General features: G+C 38.2%; 1 protein-coding gene across 3 annotated transcripts in view; it reads right to left on the bottom strand.

Annotated features, from left to right (window-relative positions):
* Window positions 1-17,799, bottom strand: part of SMOC2 (SPARC related modular calcium binding 2) — a 138,641-nt gene that overhangs the window by 35,231 nt on the left and 85,611 nt on the right. For all 3 annotated transcript variants that reach the window (XM_057406965.1, XM_057406964.1, XM_057406966.1), the window contains exon 8: window positions 3,892-4,078. In XM_057406965.1, the coding sequence (XP_057262948.1) occupies window positions 3,892-4,078 (187 nt within the window). The remainder of the gene's footprint in view (window positions 1-3,891; window positions 4,079-17,799) is intronic.

Genomic DNA, 17,799 nt, shown 5'->3' with positions numbered 1-17,799 from the left:
TGGCTGCTGCAAGAAGATACAGTGTTTTTTTCATGGACATGGGAGAACTACAGGCCCTTTTTTTCCCCTAAAGAACGGCAGGAATAGAAGCTGCTTTGATAGCATGGGTTGGATTCAGATACCTGATGGATGACCACTTCAATCAGCCAAGAACAGAGTGAAAGGGAAATCTCTGAGCAGTACTCACTAATGCATTATCTGGCAACCAGCCTGGTCCCCAATTAATCTGATACCTGACTCTGCATTCCCCTCGTCCTCTTCCGTTACTGTTACTGTTCTGTGCCTACGCTTTCTTTTTGGCCCCTACTTTTCTACCGTTTTGGCTTTTTTGTTAAAGACACATGTAGTTAATCATAGACAAACTAAATCTACTAAAGACCAGTAAGTGTTAAAATGCTGCAATATGAAAACTCTATGTCTAACTCTTAAAAGCAACTGAAGAGAGAAAATGAATCATTAGAAATTTACCGTACAGGATCAGCCATGCTAAGAACTGATAAGAAAAACACACTTGACTCAGTTTTCATGGGGAAAGAGTGGGAAAGGGATAGTATGTCAGAATGGAGCACTGTTAGGTTAAAATTAATGTAGTCAAAAGACATCTCAAGTTACTCTTTTGAATTTTAAAGAGGAAAGAATCCCTAGCAGCGAATGTATGTCTGGATTTGGCAAGGGCTTATGAAGCCTACTTTATACCTCTGAGCAGTCTGCTGGGAAGCACTGAGATTTACTGAGGTGTACAAAGCAGTGTGGGATGGAGGCTTTCACAGGGATTCTACAGTGTCAGCAGCCTCATGAAACAGCTGATTTATATACTTTTTTAAGTTTAGAGTTTCCTGTGGAAGTGGATTGGAGATTACTTTGCCCATGATCCTAGCTGCTAAAAAGTCACATGTGAGAACACAGACTCATGGCTCTGCTAAGCAAAAAAGGCTGAGTCACACTGTGATGTTCAAGAGGCATTGAGAGCCAGCTGGTGAGGACCATACTGATAGACTTGGGGTAATGGTTGATTTAAACCTTTAAATGAATTATTTACTTTTAGTCACACAGATGTTTCCAGCTTTATACCACAATCTCACCTATTTCTTGTGCATTTTACTGTCATGAATGACCTACAGTGGTTCTTCATTCACATATCTTTATTTTAACTCTGGAATGAGATTATTTTTTTTGCCCTGGAATGCTTTCACTAACAAATTATTTATCTTTTTTTCAGATGATGGAATATTAGAAGGTAAATGAACATTAATAACTTCCCTTCATTTTGCAACTACTATTTATTTATTGTGGTATTCACAGCCTGCTGATATAACAAATTTCATCGTTATGGATGTATTAAAAATCAACAACATCTAAAATGCTATGCTATTCTGGCTACAGCTTCCCAGATCTGCCTGTCCTTTCTCTGTTGTCCCCTAATGGCATGATCCAGATTTGCACAACAGAGATTCCAGGATTCAATGCATCCATCTTGCTACCAGGAGTACTAATGCCAGTGGTTCCTGCAGCAGCATTTTAACAGCTAGTCTTCCAATTTGTATTTGGCAATGGGAAGCTGGAAGATAGCATACACTATTTTTCACGAGCATCTGGCTCTTTAAACTGTGAAAGACACACATGTTCACTCTTTTCACTCTGTAAGAAAGAATTACAAAAAGACAACTGCATCCTTACCATACTCTGACCCCTTCCATCTGCCAGACGAAAAAAAAAGTTTACCAATACAGGGGAGGAAAAAAAAAAAAGTTGGGATTCCAGCCCACCTAAATCTTTCTCAGAAATGAGGTCTAGAAGCTCCTTTTAAACTCCAGGCAGTAATCCCACCTGCTTGTTTACCAGATTCCTAAATACACCAGTCATTCTTTACTTAGTATGAAACTTAAAATTCAGTACTCTGCTTACCCATCTGTGCTCAGAAATGTCCTCTCCAGGGACATTACTAAACATTACTTCCTCAAAGCTCCACTGAGAACTGCCTGTTAAGTCCAGCAAAGCTGAACAAATTAGAAATGGTTAAGGCAGTGTGTGCTTGCAGCAAAGAAAGCCAACCTGGGCTGCATCGAAAGGAGTGTGACCAGCAGGTCGAAGGAGGTGATCCTGCCCCTCTACTCTGCTCTCATGAGACCTCACTTGGAGTATTGTGTGCAGATCTGGTGCCCTCAACATAAAAAGGACATGGAACTCTTGGAACAAGTCCCGAGTAGTCAGCATAGATTTATGAAGAGGAAATCATGCTTGGCCCTGCAAGCCTTCTATGGTGAGATGGATGGCTCAGTGGATAAAAAGAGATGAGCAGATGCCATCTTAAATTTAGCATGGGTTTTGACACTGTCCCTGATTACGTTCTCACAGACAAACTGCTGAAGTATGTGCTAGATAAATGAACATTGAAGTGTGCTGAAAACTGGCTGAACTGCCAGTCTCAAAGAACTGGGATCAGCAGCACAAATTTCAGCTCAAAGCCAGTCACCAGTGGAGTGCCCCAGAGATCAATACTAGGGCCAGGATTGTTTAGCTTATTCACTAATGAACAGAATCCTGGAACAGAGAAAAACAGTAGCAAGTTTGTCGATGATACAACACTGGGAGGAGCTGCTGATACACCAGAGTTTAGTGCTGCCATTCAGAGAGACCTTAGCAGGCTGGACAAATGGGTTGGCGGGAATCTCATAAAGTTAAGAAAAGGCAAATGCAAAAATTCCACACCTGGGAAAGAGTAATCCTCTGCAACAGCACAGGATGGAGGCAAAAAAAAATGGATTTGGACTCAAATTAGAGAACAGGTTCCATAAAATGATTTAAAGTATAATTCAAAGAAGGATTAGCACTAAAAATTAGAATCAGTGAACAAACCTAGAAGTAGAGAATGGAGAACTAGCAACAAAAGGAGCCTCTGGAATCTCTAGAGGACATGTCTAAGTCCTCAAACAATATGCACAGTGACCCTACAGTTTCAGGATCAAACTTAAATTATTCTGACAGTTTATGGATCTCAACTTGCCAGAAACAGCAGATCGACAGTAACTTTGAGTCATGCTCACTTCAGCTGGTACTGTAGTTGGCATGGTCTAGAATATGGCATAAGCAGCAGTCATTAAATCAGCACTTGAAGAACATGTGAAAAACACTCCCCAAGAATATAATACTTTATGGCAAGTGGCTTATAATGTTTCTTCACAAACCCTACGCAAATGATAAAAAAACACTTTGCTTAAGCTTGAAAATATTTATGATTGCATCAAGATACCCATACTGCTCGCCAGCTTTACATGAGCTTCTATAGCATTCCTATAAGGGCCAAACCTCAATAACCAGCCTAAATAACATCCTTTGGAACCTGATACTTGCCTTGCCTGCATCTGCTGTATGTGGCTCACAACACTTTACCATGTATCCGGCTCAGCTGAGACGACTTAACTCCAAGCTTCTATTAATAACACACTAAAATGATATTTCCCCTTTATGGGTTCTCAAGCAATCGTTCCATCAAAAACAGTCATATGAAATAGTTGAGGAGGATGCTGGAAAAATAACTGTATGTTTCTGAGGTTGGACATGGTTTCTGTTATAGACCATCTTACTTAGTTCTTCTACATTCAAGCTAAGGAGTGTGAGGTTTCCTCTGGGCTTACTCATCTGCTCCAAGACTTGGCTTCTCAGGACACAGTAAAAGTAAAAGGACTAGTGAAGCAAACTGCCTGTGACATTGCAGTGAAAGTCTGTGGCCACATGACCTTAACTTTTGATGTCTCTTATATATGTATTTCACTTCATAGTGGAAGAAAACTATAATGCCACCAGCAATAGAAATCTACATGCTAGTTAGTACATGCACACTAAGGCATCTTCTCACTACAAATTTAGAGCAATGAATGTGTATTCACTTACCTGGTTGATGTACCTGGGATAGGACGCCCCGTATCCACCAGCACACACCAGCAGTAGCCTGTGGAAGGATGACACTGCACTGGTTTGTAGAGGCCGCCCTGAGCACACTCTGGAATGAACACATTGTCTTTCTGGGGCTGTTTAGCTTCCTCTAGGGCTGACTGAAGTTCTTGATCACATGATGATGCTTTTGAAAGGAAAAGAAAAAATACTGAAGAAGGTATACGGAAAGGGCTTGCTAGATTTATCAAACACTTTTTTTGAGTTTGCTTTTAAGGATTGAATTCTAAGTGGCTCACTACAGCTCAAATAACAGCCACATTGGTTTATGCTGTCTACTGCCAGCCACTTTAGCTTCCTTTTCATACAGCTGCTTCATAATACAGTCCTAATAACACCTGGACACCCTCTTTCCCATACTAGATGTAGTCTATGGTTAACCAAATACCTTCTCTGCCACCTTAAAAAACATCCTGACCTACTCCACAGCCCCTAAACCACTGACTGTTTTCCAAGGGAACAGAAAAAAATCCAACTTCTTAGAATTCCTTACACAAATTCATCTAGATAGTCATTTAGATATTTATATTCTGCTCTTTTCAGTTTTGGAACAACATCTTAATACATTGAGAAAAGCCTTCCGCTTCTTTTCTGGCAATTCTGGTAGTGGTGATGTATAATTTCCTCTAGAAACCAAAGACCCATGAGAAAAAGTAATAATTTTTATATCTTCATTAACAATATGTTCCAGATCTTTTCTGGATATTAGAAAACCTTACATAACTACACATTCCTAGCCTTTATGTGAAACTATGAATCAGGAGGCAAAGAGCAGAAATGCCAGGGCCTGAGAATGCCAGTCAGTTCACACTGAGCGGAAAAAAAACCCTCTGCTGAGGAGGTTCTGATCACTGCTAATTGGTATACGTGGCACTGCAGTCATAACAAATCACTGTCTATTTACTCAAGCCATTATTTCTTCAGGAGCCTTAAAGTCAGTCTCCTATCATGTGAAATTTATATAGGTTAATAAAACAGCTTTTGTCTAATTCCCAAATTAACGCAGTGAACAAAATTAAATATTTGAAAACCAAGAATGTTAAGCACTCTATAGACACAGATTATTGACAGAAAAAAATTCAAGTTACTAGAATTTCAATCAATAAAAGCTTCTCCTCAGTCAAAGACTAGTGGCATACTTATTCTCTGAATCTGTCACAAGTCTTGATTTTTCACTGTTAACCAACAGAAGGATAAGTTGAATCCTGACCGGATTTTCTAGTGAGTTTCAGCTTCAATCTAATCTCATTTACACTTTATCTACAGGGTTCAGAAAATGCTTTGCTAATTGTAGACAAAACCTAACAGAAAGTATTAGTATTATTTATGTCCAGAATGCTACTGCTCCTTGCCAGCTTTTTGCTAATGCAGATGACCAAAACCAGTAAGTCTTCTGAAAAGGTGGCAGGAAGTTAAACACCTTCATACTTTAAATGGGAAAAAATTCCATTGATGCAATACCCTGGTTTCCAAAACAGTGTGTTTTGTTCCAATCCATGTAAAAGGTTTAAAAAACAAGCTATCACTTGCTAGCACAATTACAAGGCACAGACTGAGCGCTGAGCATGCTTTTTCGGTTCTTTGGTTGATATTTTTCTGTTCCTCTTTTGTTTCACACAGTATTTGAGCAGAACCGCTAAACTGATTTTGCATGTTTCTGTCTTGATCTACCCGCTGACAAGCTGAGACTGAATAGCTCTCAAAGCACCAGTGTTTAGATAATAAACTTTATGCAGCAAAACAGTGTAGTGAGGACAGAAAGAATCCTTTAAAAAAGGGAAATAGGTAATTATTTGCATGTTAAAACCTTCACAGAAATAGCTATGGTTTCACAAATTAGAAATCTGTCACCAAGACCCTCTTCAAGTAACCAAAATAAATCTTCCCCTTGCTGAATCAGGATTATGATGATTATCAAGTTACGAGGCATGACAACCCTGGAAAATACATTAGTTGGCTTAGTTGTTCACTTCTTATGTTTTGTATATAATCAAGCAAAAAGGAGCAAATGGGGTGAAGCAGCTGCAATGAAAGGTTGGAAACCATTACTCCTCCTTAAACACCACTGAATTCTTTTCTCTTTCATACTGATAAACCTTGGGAACATTCCCTTAGCTACTGCGACCTTCTTTCATTTTGCATCCTTGTAACTAGCAACACAATCTGGCAGATGTGCAGGTATTATTATCTCTCATAAACCCAGAGGAGCAATACATTTTCGTGCTCTCAGCTTTGTTTAGAAAACACACTGGTGTATAGAGACTTCACAGTCAGGTCATCCAGACAGACAAAATGTAACAGCATTGAGGGGCTGTGGTGGAGAATTCCCAGCGCAGAAGCAGATACAGACTGTTCAGCCGCTAGCATAAGCTACACCACCTAATTTCTTGGAAGCTCTAGTTTCCACTGATTGAAACAACCAGAGAAAGACTGCATTGCCAACTCAAAACCACTGGAGTAGAGGACCAGTGCAGACATGTGTGATGGGGTGATTTTAGAGCAGGTGTTACAGATCTAGCTAAATTGTCTTACTCTCCTGATTGACTTGCCTAGGCAAGGTTTTTTGCAAGGTGCTGCTCAAGCTAGAAATTTCTCTCTTGCACTAGGTCAGGTTGGTTCTGGTCCTCTTTTTCCTATATGTCTGGTTTGAAGCTTTAGAGATACAGAAAAAGCAGTATTATGGGAGAGATGTTAAAGGAGGGTTGTAAATGTAGCTTACAGCTTTAGGAGGAACCGTCAGAAGACCCATGGAACTTAACACTGCAAGTGAGATTAGAAACAGGACAGCCAGTAACAACAATCAAAGGGTGGTTTAAACATTAAAAGGAATGTTCTTACTTGTAGAAGTCTATGAAAAAACAGACCAAAAAGCCCAGGTGTCATACAAAACACCAAGGTAAAACTTCTGTACCTGGGAGGACTGTAGTGATGAAAAGTCTGTCTTTGAAGAGCAGCATCAGCAGAGGCATTCAAGGCAAGAAAAACCCCATATATAAAAGAAACGATGATATTTTCAGGAAGTATCTTCCTCTTGTTGGAACCTTTAATCTCTTACTCTTCTCTTACAGATGTTAATTTGTAACAAGAGGAGGAATTTATCATTAGTCCTAAATTAGGTGTTGGAAAAATATGGATTATTTTTGACAAATTGGAAAAAATATAAATTAGTGTAATGGACTGGTCACTGAGTCTGTCAGGTTGCTGTATGACAAATGACTGAGCTTCATTACAAATCTGCTGAATCCAGTTCATCCATTTTATTCACCAAAAGTGCAGAAAAGTATATCATTTTCTTGCCCTACAGAATGGCTAACAAGCTTCAGATCAACTATCAGGCTTACCTATAATATTGCCTGCTGTTCCCAGAACCAGAATATTAGCTTTCTTTGTAATTTCCTCTCTGAGGGAACCATTCATTCACTTTCACACTTCTCTTTCAATTATTTACAACAGGAGTGCTAGAAAGATGCAACTGTAGCTCTGGGATGACTAAGAGCTCTTATCACAGCACTACCATGCCAAAAATAATTGCCTTTGTAATGTCAGAAGATTCATGGTCAACAAACATTCATTTGCCAGGAGAACCAGTGATAAATGTCATTAACTTAGAAAATGTCTGACAGTTTCTCCAAACAATCTGACAACTACAAAGATCTGGAACCATAACAGATGGATGCCAGAAGTTCATAAAATTAACAGTACAGAATAAGATGTATGCCACAATACAAGTAGGATAAATATCTTAATCATTAAAATGCATCAAATTTTCTATGGAATGAGTTACTACAATAATACTCATTCTGGAAAGAGAAAAGCACTGACATTCTAGCTTCTTTTCATGGAATATGCTTATGTTGTTATTATTTCACTTATTTCCTTCAGTTTGATCTTGCTGGAAAAAGTGTTTGTTTTTCCAAGCATCTTAGTTCAATAAAATAATTAGATGGCTGAAAAATCCTTTCGACATAGTCTACAATGTTAGCCAGCCACACTATGACTCAGTTGCGATCCTTAATTTCAGGTTGATAGATCTTCTTGCAATTTCTAGACAAAACTATTTTATTCCAGGTTCGTGAGTGAATCAACACACACATTTGTCATGTAAGCACAGTTTTACACCAAGAGCCTTTGCACCACCCTATGATTTACTCTGAACAAGGACTTTCTGACTGATTAAGTAAAACTGCTGCTCACTGAGTTTAAAAACCTGATTAAATATAATGTATATTGAACTTCTTATGTCATATTGCTATTCTATTTCTTCCCTTTACAGTTTAAATGGTAGTTACTAAATATACTTTTCCCTGTTCCGGTTCAAGATGCCTTCATAGTCCACTAAAAACAATTAGCTAAAATGTTGCATCTTTTTGTCAACGTAAAAGATACTCCAGCTAATGACAAATTCTGTGGACAAGTTTCATGTTTCATATAAAATATTCAGCCAATTCTTGTTGCCAGTTACCCTTAAGAAAACAGTCTGGATTTCAATGAAATAAGTTATTTTACGTGAACAGAAAAATACCTCAGCAGTAGTAAGGTATAACACTGTGAATCTTTATTTGTGAAAGACTCCATTTATTCATCTCTGATGGGTTACTTAGACTGTTAATTAATGTTTATATGGGGATGTCATAGAGGAGAAAAGAGGTGGCATTTCTGGAAAAGTCATTCTGAAGAAACTACATAACTCTGCATTTGTTTGTAGCACATCTAAACCACTGATCACTTACTATATAAGTTATGATTATCACCTTGTTGGTCTTGTAAGAGGAGATGTTTTAGCCCCTTGTTTCAGAAATTCTGGCAGTTGTTGTGCTGTGTCTTATCACAGTTTCTCCCAGCGTGGAATTTCATGATTACAAACAATTTGGGAGTGGTTTTTTTTTTTGCTTGAATGTAAATCATTATATGTACGTCTAAATTTCAGTATATTATGCAGAAACAAGTTGCCAAATCTGCATAAAATTACAAAGGCATCTGTATGCTACTTTAACATTTCCTGCCACTATACAAACATTTCCCTCCAATTTCCTTAACCCTACAATGTGTATATGACAAACAGAATCCATTCCAAGAAATTTTGGTTTCGGTTGGTTCCTGCTCTCTCCTTTTCTCATTATCATAATGGGCCATGAAAGGACAATTTAGACAGCCTGGTTTCCAGGGTAAAGGGATCTTTTATAGGGCTTGAAGCTCAGTGTCATCTATAGAAAGCAGGAAACAAGAAACCTGTGAACAAAAATACTCCAAAAAGTGATCCACATGCTCTAGGAGTGCAGTGTAACATTAGAGACAGTTAATATTGCAGTTGTCCCATGTTTCTGAGAGGATATAGAGACAGAATATATTCATGTCCAAATTTCAGTATGTAGGGATTTAAATTCTATGACAATTTCTGTTAATCAAATCATCTGTCTGTCCTAGTTAATAAGCCTAATTTAGGCACCCCTTTAAAACACTTCAAATACTTAATTACACAAGTTTTATGCTAGTTTATTTCACAACCATAATAATTAGGATGCATAAATAGTCATCCTATTGTCACCCATGAAATGCTCCAATGAGTTCATATCTCACAGGGAAAGAATTTGATCTATTTGCTTAGGATGAACCCTCCTTGAACCAGTGCAGTTAACAGGCTTCAAGAAAACTGATTCCGATACGTTTTTAAATTTTCAACTAGTTGTCATAGTCTTCGAATTTCATTGAATGGATTTCCACTTACATTACAGCAAATTGTATTTCCACATATGACCAAAATGTTCACTTTAGAAAGGCAATGGGAAGTAGGATAATTTCTATTCAAGCTATGCTTTCCCTGCAGAGGAGTGTATGTTGACTGGATGGCAAAATGATCCATTACAACAGTGGCTGTGTTATTCCTAACCAGCAAATATGCATCTTCAAGGCAAATTAGCAGGTTCCTTATCTGTAGCTGACCAATTTCATCACCCAGAATCCACCGTGTCTGCTCCTGCTAGAAACACAGCCAATACAAATGGCAAAAATTGTCCTTAAATTATTTCATTCTGGTGAAGGAGAGGTGTTAACTCTATGGCTACCTATTCTTTAAGGGTTTCCAGCTTTCATTTAGACCTTCTCTAGCATGGCAGATTCCTTCTCTGAAGTGGATGTTTTGATATAATGCGGTTTAAAAGGCCAACTTCATACTTTTTACGTACACAAAGTTATTTCTCCTCATCCTCCATGGCCACTGTATGGGCATCTCATACCAATCTTTCTTAAGAAGACCTGTTCTTACAAGAATTTGTCTGCCTGCCCTCTCTTGACAGTTTCAAATAAACTCAACTCTAACAGAAATTAAGTGCAGCTCAAGGCTATAAACAAATGCAGGAATTCATGTGCTTATGTGGCTAACTTCTATAAAGACTATTCATTAACCTAAAATCAAATAAAAAGTATTTATGTGGCCCAATCTTCCTCCAGCAGAAATCCACGGAAAAATACCTACTAAATTCAATGGACAATACATCAGACCTCAGCTGGACATTTTCACATGTAAGTATGTTTGCAATTAAGGCTAACATTTGCTCGCGGACCAAGTACTGATTGTCAGGAATAGGTAACATTAATAAACACTCAACCTTAGTCCCAACATCAAGATGGCAATGAAAACCTAAGACTAAATTACACTATTAATGCTCATCTGGCACCACATGTTTTGATTTACATTAGGTTTAGATATGCATCAGCATAAGGGTTCTCAAGGCCTGGAGAAAGCTGGCAACATTCCTACCCATATTTTTCCTTGTTTGTGAAAACTTGTTGGAACCAAATATTTCAGGCCCCTTGTGTGCATTTGCAGAATGCTCTCAATGTACAGTTGATCACTATTTTGCACTTCTAGAGCTTGGGTGAATGATTTTGGCTAAACACAAAGCTCATGGCTTCAACGCAGCCCGAAAAATTAATTTATGTAGTTTACTCCACTGAACAAAGCAGGATAAATCACAGACAGATGCTCTCATTTATCTATGTAGGCACTGCAATACTCAAGGAGAACCATCTGGAAACACATTAAGCCCATCAAAACAGAGATCTAAACCACAGAGACCACCAGCCCCCATTTAGCTTACCTGAAAAGAACAGGATCACAACCAATCTAATCTATGTGTATACACCATGATTTTCTCAACTCTTACCCTGGGTTTAAGCAGGCAAGTAGCAGTATGTCAGATCAGGATTTCTGCAATACACAAATTCTGGTTCCATCAACAGACACAAGTTAGTGATCCCACAAGACAAATATGTCACATGAAAATAGGATGACTTGCTCTCTAACTAAAATCCAAACCCACTTGTCTATTGGAGCTTTTGAAAGAGTTTCTGGTTTAGGAAAGGTTTTACACGTACCTCTGAAATTTTTTATTTTTCTTAGAAATTGAGACACTAAGAGTACCATGAGAAAAATTGTAACCACAACACTGTAAAAGAAAATTAACTGTATTGCCTCAAAAGCCTGCTATTTTGGCATTGTTTATTTGTTTGCTTGCTTTCTTGTTTGTTTAATTTTTAGCCCAACTTATTGGCTAGAGATGAGGAATATTATGTAAGTATTCAAACTTCTCCTCCTTATTTATTACTAATTTCAATTACTTAATTATTCACCTATAATCTTTCTTTACTCCTTCACTGAGTTCTTCCACTGCCATCGTACAGATTATGAGGAGTCAAATTAGCTGCTGTTTTTAAACAAAATGTAACTCTATAGTTTCCCATTGTTATTTAAATTGAGTAAAACAGTAGTGTGAGATCTGTCCACTCACAAAGAATCTAGTGTTCCATCTACAAGCATGACAGAATCTGGCTTTAAATGTTTAAGTATTAGCATTTACTCCTGCTGTAGATAAATGACAGAAAAAAAATCAGTGCACACTAGACTATAAATCTGAGTTATTTCAAAGATGCATTTTGCATTAGAGCCAAAATGTATATCCTAAACATCCTGATTCAAATGTTTATTATACCATCTATGAAATGTGTGAGAGCAGTGAACCAAGAGTAGCACATTTTTGTTAAATTATTAACAGCAATGCAAGGAAGTGACAGCAAGCATTAGCCAGACTTGATCCAAGGACCAAGTTTACACCCTGCCTTCTACAATGGATCTTTGAATCCAACCTTAACACAAATCAAAAGTTCTTTTAAGCCAGCTGGTGAATCACAAGGCAACAATCTTCACAAGGAGAGTGAAAAATCTTCTGAGGAAATGAGGTCCCTCATCCCCTTTTACTCAATGAGCCATGGGTATTCACCTAGATTGAAATTACTCATTGCAAACTGGAGAGAAGATAGATTATCATCTCCAGGTGCTCTTGCTCAACTTTGCTAACTTGGCTACCCTAAAATGAGAGAGAATACTGTGCAGAAGACTGCCCTGTCCTGCAAGGATACACCTGAAGGCAATTATTTGCCAAATGGGCTGAAAACTTCTTGTTCTACTTAAGAGGAAATATCAGTTCCTATTATTGCTAGCTATGGCTGCCTCATCCTGCCAAAGCAGAGAGTGCCATAGCATTCAAACTGCAAAACCAATTAAACAAGAAAGCCACTGCCCAAAATTACAGCAATTGAAAATCACTGACTTTTCCCAGACACAGTGGCTTGCTGGCCAATTTGCTCTAGCAATCTAAAGGCTCATTCATTAAACAAAATTGCGCAAAGCTACCATTCTTGCTTTATGAGTATATTGACCAGCAAATGTTAGTCTTCTGCCAGTGGAAAAACCTCTCATTTTTTAATAATTACTTGAAATGAAAATAAAGCTGGTTCACTTTTTCCACAGAGCTGTGAAAATGAAAGTCTTTGCCAGGTGAGCTGAGGGTAAGTATTTGTTTGAACAGCTCTACTAGAAATTACAAAACAAAATGTGCAAACTGGGGTACCTAAATTCATACTTTGGCACTTAAATAAGCCAGCCAACTTACAGGAATGTTTATCAACCCAGCACTTCTCCTCAGTGAAACAGGGGTTGTTTCTATTCACCATTTCAGAAACTGAGATACTTACATCAGTGCCTGGGCATGACTTTGGATACTTGACCTTAGGCACACAAGTAATTTTATTTTCAGAAGTGTACACTGGCATCTGTGGCTGCAGTTTGTGACGTGTTCCTGCCACTGGTCCACACTGCTAATGCTGTTGGCATCATTCAGTGTTTTTCAGTCTTATTGGTTAACTCCTGTCTGAGGTGGCTGCTCTCCACCTACACTTTGTTTTCTAAGCATGAACTTATTTGCAACCGCCTTACAGAGAGAACCCTGACTACTGTTGCAGAAGCCAGCAGGTAGGAGGACTTCCAGGTAGTTTGTGGGAACATGATCCAAGGTGCGAGCTAAAAAACATGCAGACATATTCAGAAAATAAGAGAATACTGTTTTGCATTTATGTAGTTCTCCTTTTCATGTCTCAGAGTATCTTACAAAATGGTCAATATAATATGCACCTCTGTCTCATCCACAGCAGCCTGCGTGGGCATCACAAAATTGTACAGATTTGGCCCTCTGCCACTGAGCAGGAGTACAGCAATTAAACAAGCTGTTGAAACAGAAATCCTCCTCTCCCTCAGTGTTTCAGTGAGTGTTACTTTGACAGCCATAATGCAAAAGTTTAAGCTTCCATCATTCCTACTGCCTCTTCAGTGACTGAGCAGAACGATTCCACCTCCAGGGCTCTCAGATATGTACCCTGCAAACCTACTTGATTTAAAAAAATCCAATAGATAAAACTTCTATTCATGCTGAGAACATATCTGCACCCTGAAAAGTTAATTAATGACAGATGAATCAAAAACTGGCCACTTTTATACTGACTTGCTCTTCTTCATCTTGTCAAAGAGAAGGCAGGAAGCAGGTGGAAAATGAGCATGCATATTATTGCTCGTGTCTCTAATTACAAAAACTATGTTGTGCAATGAAGTCTTTTAACAGAGCAAGAGGCAAATACTGTAAAGTTCTATCATCTGCTGAGTCACATTGCTCCCGGGATGTATTAACTCTTGTACTCGGTATGAGATTCAACAAACAACATGAACATGAAGCCTGGTCAAAAGGTAGCTTCATTGCTTTAACCCTGCACAAATCCAAGGCTCATCTTAGATTAAAAGCCTTCCAAGTCTTTCCCCACAGCACATGTATATCCAAAATGGACTATTTATCTTGCATGTAGGAAGTCAGTATTCATAACAGGAGAGGTGCAGGATTCAGATAGAAGATTGTTTACTGATTTCAGCAAAGTTTTGTATGCAATAAAGAGGATGACCCACAGAAGAATAAAAGCCAGTAAGAATACCCTAATATTATTTCTTTCAGCTCCAACTTTTTAATATAGTTTTATGTAGTTCTTTTCTTTTTTTTTCATATGGCCGTGGTTAAACAGCTCAGCTTGTGCTTTGGTTTCAAAACCAATGCCAAATCCTTGGCGTGGCTTTGGAGAAACTTCAAACTTTGGAGAAAAACAAGGGCAATCTGAATTAAAAATAAAAATGCTAGTTCCACCCCACTTTCATATCTGTTTTTAAAAAGGAATAGTACTCTGAAATTTAGATAATGTTAAATATGGTGTGATAGTGAAACATCCCTATGCTATAAAAGAATGGAAGACCCCTATCATATTGAAAATTCCAGGCTACAATTTCTGCTCCTGTAAACTGGAGCCATTCCACTGTACACAGTAAGGATCACTAACAGAAAATTTGGTCCCTTGCATACCCAGAACAGTTTTAAAGGCTTCTTTGATGATGCACAGTAGTAAAGTCAAAGATTTTTCTGAACCAGTAAAATTAGAGTTTTAAAGTGTGACTAATGATCCTTGATACTTTACAAGCCATGGTTACTTTAAGTTCTCAGAAGATTATTAAAGTGTGTTTAACCTACCACATAAATGACCTGTACTAATAGAACAAGCATTACATAAGTATTGTCCAACAATCCATTCTGTGTGAGAGTAAAAAACAGCTTTTAGAAAGTGTTATTTTTCAGTGTTTCCTTAGCTTGTTTCCCACAAATAGTTTCAACCCTTTCAGACCTGCTCCCATCCTGTCTCCCCACACATATATACCTCATTTATTTTGAGGCACTCTGCAACCAACAAGAGAAAATCCAAAGGACTGGTTTTAGCAGTACTGTTCAAATAACAGATTCTAAATATTTAACTTTTCCAGATAACAAGCATCACAGGAAACAGCAATGTTGGCATTCAGTCACCTAATAAGGAGAAGTTTTTATTATCGCTTATGTGAAGACAGTTCTGTTATTCTTTCTACATATTATACATTGTATGCTTTGTTTTCTTTTTAATTAGGGAAGATTAAAGGCTGTTTGATGGCTTGAAAATAACACAAAAGGAAGCCTGGTGCATGATGCTCCCAGGAGGTTTTGAAGCTGTCATAACTGGAGCTGTTGCTAATTAAATATGTCTATTGTTATAAAACAAATTTCTGCCAAACCAATCAACCACTATCGTAATTAATGAAGTCCACAAGGGCCTTTAATGGGACTTGTTTTCATCAATCAGAAGGCTCAAACACAGGCTAAATAAGACTGGAAAAGCCTGCACTTTTACAAACCTGCTTTCCTTGGGTCATGCTTGTGAATAACTACAGTAGAGTCATTTAGACAAAGATAAAATGGAAGTCAAGACACAGGCTCTCCCTTGCACCAAAGTCATAGGCATCCTCTTTTCACTTCTGTTCTACTTATACAGTTACTGCAGTCATCCTATGGCAGGTAGAGTTTGCAGAAAAGCAGGGAGGAATCTTTGAAGTTATCAATCAATTGCAAGGAAAAAGAGTGAAAATCTAATGTCATCATTTACATTAATGAAACAAAGAAACCATCAAACAAAAAGCAAGAAGCATAGATGCAAAATTGATACTGAGAGAAAGGGTTTAGGTTGTGCCTCTTCACTTGGAGAAATTCAACTATTTCAACTGGTCAATACAAAATCTTTTTCTTCACTTCCACCTCCTATACCGTAAGAGTCTGTAAAGTTCTTTACTGTATTCAATAGTCCTATACTAGAAGCTGTATAAACCATCTCTCTGCTGAAACTTCTGCTTTAGTTTGCACTAATTTGTCCAGACTGCAGCAGCCCTCCCAGAAGCAGAGCCAGGGTTAGAGGCCAGGAGTTCCTGGCTGGCTGCCCTGAATGTAAGCAATGAAACCATGCTGTCTCCTTGCACTAGCTGACGTCAGATGCTTTTGCACACTATACTCTGTAGACTGCTTAAGTCTCCCCAGTGACATCCTGAGGAAGTAAGACTGGCACAAAGTATAGGCCAAGACTCTGAGCATTGCTCATTCAGATGAACAATGTTGATGTTATGACACATTGAGTTTTATTTGCAAAATACAATTAACTTCACAAAAAACACACAGCCTTGACTGTGGACACATTCTTACTTACTGGATTAATGCTGAAAATATACTCCACTAGCTTTAGGATCAAACACCTAGCTGCTCCTGCAGTTTGGTACCCTCCTGTGTCCTTCAGTATGGATACCACAGCTGGACAAGGTATCCCAGAAATGGTTTATGTAGAAAATGCTTAAACCATCAGCATTTGAGACTGAAGGCAAAAATCAAGAAACATGCAGTGAAGTCACTATTGACAGAAGGGAAAGCAGACTGCAAAGAAAAGACTCAGAACAGGGAATTCTGTGTGTGCCACCAACTGTGAGGATGATTGATTATGTTACAGATAAGAAAGACTATAATAAAATTAAATAAGGCTCCAACAAATGAAGGTATGCAAAAAAAATAAAGCTTAAAGATAGTATTCTGACCCACTAACTCTCTTACTCAATTATACAGGAGACAAAAAGATCTGAAGCCAGTAATTTTTCCTCTAGCCTTGCTGTAGACAGGGGATGCTCCATATAAAAGTCATACAGGCTCATTTTGACAAGCATATTGAAAAGGTGACTGCACCATGACATCCCTGAGGCTAGCATATGGTTAGTTGTGTGAGATTACATTCCTAGACATACATGAAAGTATGCATGAATATTCAATGCTTCTGAATATGAACATGTTTCAATGTGCAAAACTCATCATCTCATCTGGAGAGAACGAAATTTTACAGAAAGTTAATAAAGAGATAATACTTTGTTCACTCTTTCATCTGGCAATACAAGAGGAGCAGCTGAGCCCTTGTGTTGAGGGCACATCCATTAAAGTCAAGAGGAATTCCAGCTATGCAATAGCAGCAGGATTGGGGTGGACAGTCCTATTATTACTGATCCAGTAGACTGATACACCACATTCTAGATGTTAAAGAAATGAGTGTTCAGTGTGTTTCCAAGAGAGACAACAACACCATCATCAGTCCTGTACCACTAATGTCCCCATTTAGAAGAAAATTTAAATATTAAAAAAAACCTCCTCCAGGTCTTATTCTCTTCTCTCTTCATAAGGCTTCCTGTGGCATTACTCGTCTAATTGCAGTGGAGTCACTTCTATTTACACTGCTTTGAGTAACATGAGGCTTCATGCCTGCTGAAACTAAACCATCTCCTCCTACAGTCATTTGCTATTATTGTATGAGATTGTTTAGTTAAAGGGATGAACTACAGGATGTGTGACTACATTAAAAGTCCCTGTTTCATACTTGGGATGTTAGTAGGGAAAGGGGCAGAAGGGACCTTTCAAACCACTGACATTTATATCGATATTTTTGGCTTTGCTGATTCCTTGTTGTATCAACTCAAAGGAACTAAAAATCTTGTCCCAAAAATGATCTTAGATTGCTTTTTAAACATGATTAGGCCCTGCAAGACACTAAAATTGTAGGCCCCTGAAGCTAGGCAGGATATAGCCTTTATTGAGC

The sequence above is a fragment of the Pezoporus wallicus genome, unplaced genomic scaffold (assembly GCF_028554395.1).
Source record: "Pezoporus wallicus isolate ANWC-B61680 ecotype Strahan unplaced genomic scaffold, APGP_CSIRO_Pwel_v1 scaffold_6362, whole genome shotgun sequence".
NCBI classification, from domain to species: Eukaryota; Metazoa; Chordata; class Aves; order Psittaciformes; family Psittacidae; genus Pezoporus; species Pezoporus wallicus.
The sequence above is the reverse complement of the archived record's forward strand: the minus strand, read 5'-3'. Positions and strand labels throughout refer to the sequence as shown.